The following is a 950-nucleotide window of genomic DNA, read 5'->3' as shown; positions in this document are numbered from 1 at the left end:
CTCATATGGATTCATATTTCAGGCTATTTCTTCTGCAGGCTCCTAAAAATAATCAGAAACAGTTGATAGTGAGTCTTCTCTGCTTATTAAGTATAAACAAGAGAAGTATTCATATTGTATTTCTCACTCTGCAGGTCTGTGGTGTTTGCTTCTTTTATAAGTTGTGGACATCAAGTATAAACAAAATATAAAAATATTAAAGGGTTATACTAACCTCTTTTCAACAGCCTTCATGATGTATTTCTGCGTGAATTTAGATTCTGGATTCAAGCATTTCTGCTCTGTACTATTTTTCAGAGTAACACTACAGAAGACAAAATAAGCTGCATGATTATTTATGTCATTCAACATATTTAAACAGAGATGTACAATATTTATGTAAATAACGGTATGTGCTCACACAATCTCCTGGGTTTTACAAGAGTGACTTGGTGGTATGATTTCAACCTTCTCAATCAGTTTTGGAGAAACCATGTTTACACCTTTGCCAGCACAAAAACACCTGCCCTTTGGAGCTCTAGCCTGACCTGGAAGAAAAAAACAGAGCATTTTACCATTATCTACAACAGCCTGCCATGCAAAAAAGGTTTCACAATATAAACGCAAAACATCAAAAACTTGAATATTTGCATTTCTTCAATCTGCAAAGTTCAGAGATCAAACTCACCTTTCACCTCTACAACAAGCAGGCAGCCTAGAATAACCACAGCTGTAATGATTTTCATAATGTTGATCTTCTGTTTTCACCTCCCTAATGGCTGGTTAATGAAGTTGTGGATGATTAAGTTCAGCTGCTTTATTTTTATGTTTTTATAAGGGATTTTCCCTCCCTGAGATTTTTTCAGTTTTTGTTTCTATAGTCCAGCATCTGTACTTGCCTAGTTTCCCAGAAACACTTTCTTTTCATGCAGTCTTGACCTTTCCAAGAATGAGGAAGGAATCATTCAAAT

At 35.3% G+C, this 950-nt stretch overlaps 1 protein-coding gene across 1 annotated transcript; it reads right to left on the bottom strand.

The window, feature by feature from the left end:
- LOC107579990 (C-X-C motif chemokine 11-like) lies at positions 1–765 on the bottom strand. Its single transcript, XM_016265757.1, has 4 exons — positions 668–765; positions 401–527; positions 215–304; positions 1–42 (listed from the first exon to the last, which is right to left on the bottom strand). Exons 1-4 carry the CDS (start codon positions 723–725, stop codon positions 24–26), a joined length of 294 nt encoding a protein of 97 aa, XP_016121243.1. The 5' UTR covers positions 726–765; the 3' UTR covers positions 1–23.
- Between the last annotated feature and the right edge of the window lie 185 nt (positions 766–950).

Source organism: Sinocyclocheilus grahami, unplaced genomic scaffold, assembly GCF_001515645.1.
Source record: "Sinocyclocheilus grahami isolate Dianchi unplaced genomic scaffold, SAMN03320097.WGS_v1.1 scaffold22936.1, whole genome shotgun sequence".
NCBI lineage: Eukaryota > Metazoa > Chordata > Actinopteri > Cypriniformes > Cyprinidae > Sinocyclocheilus > Sinocyclocheilus grahami.
This window is presented reverse-complemented; position numbering and strand designations above follow the sequence as displayed.

Excerpts from the sequence above, each read along its gene's own strand:
- LOC107579990 (XM_016265757.1), bottom strand. The coding sequence starts at position 725 with ATGAAAATCATTACAGCTGTGGTTATTCTAGGCTGCCTGCTTGTTGTA. Across the intron at positions 528-667 it reads GCTTGTTGTAGAGGTGAAAG|GTCAGGCTAGAGCTCCAAAG; the intron begins GTGAGTTTGATC and ends TTTTTCTTCCAG. Across the intron at positions 305-400 it reads TGTAAAACCCAGGAGATTGT|TGTTACTCTGAAAAATAGTA; the intron begins GTGAGCACATAC and ends TGTCTTCTGTAG.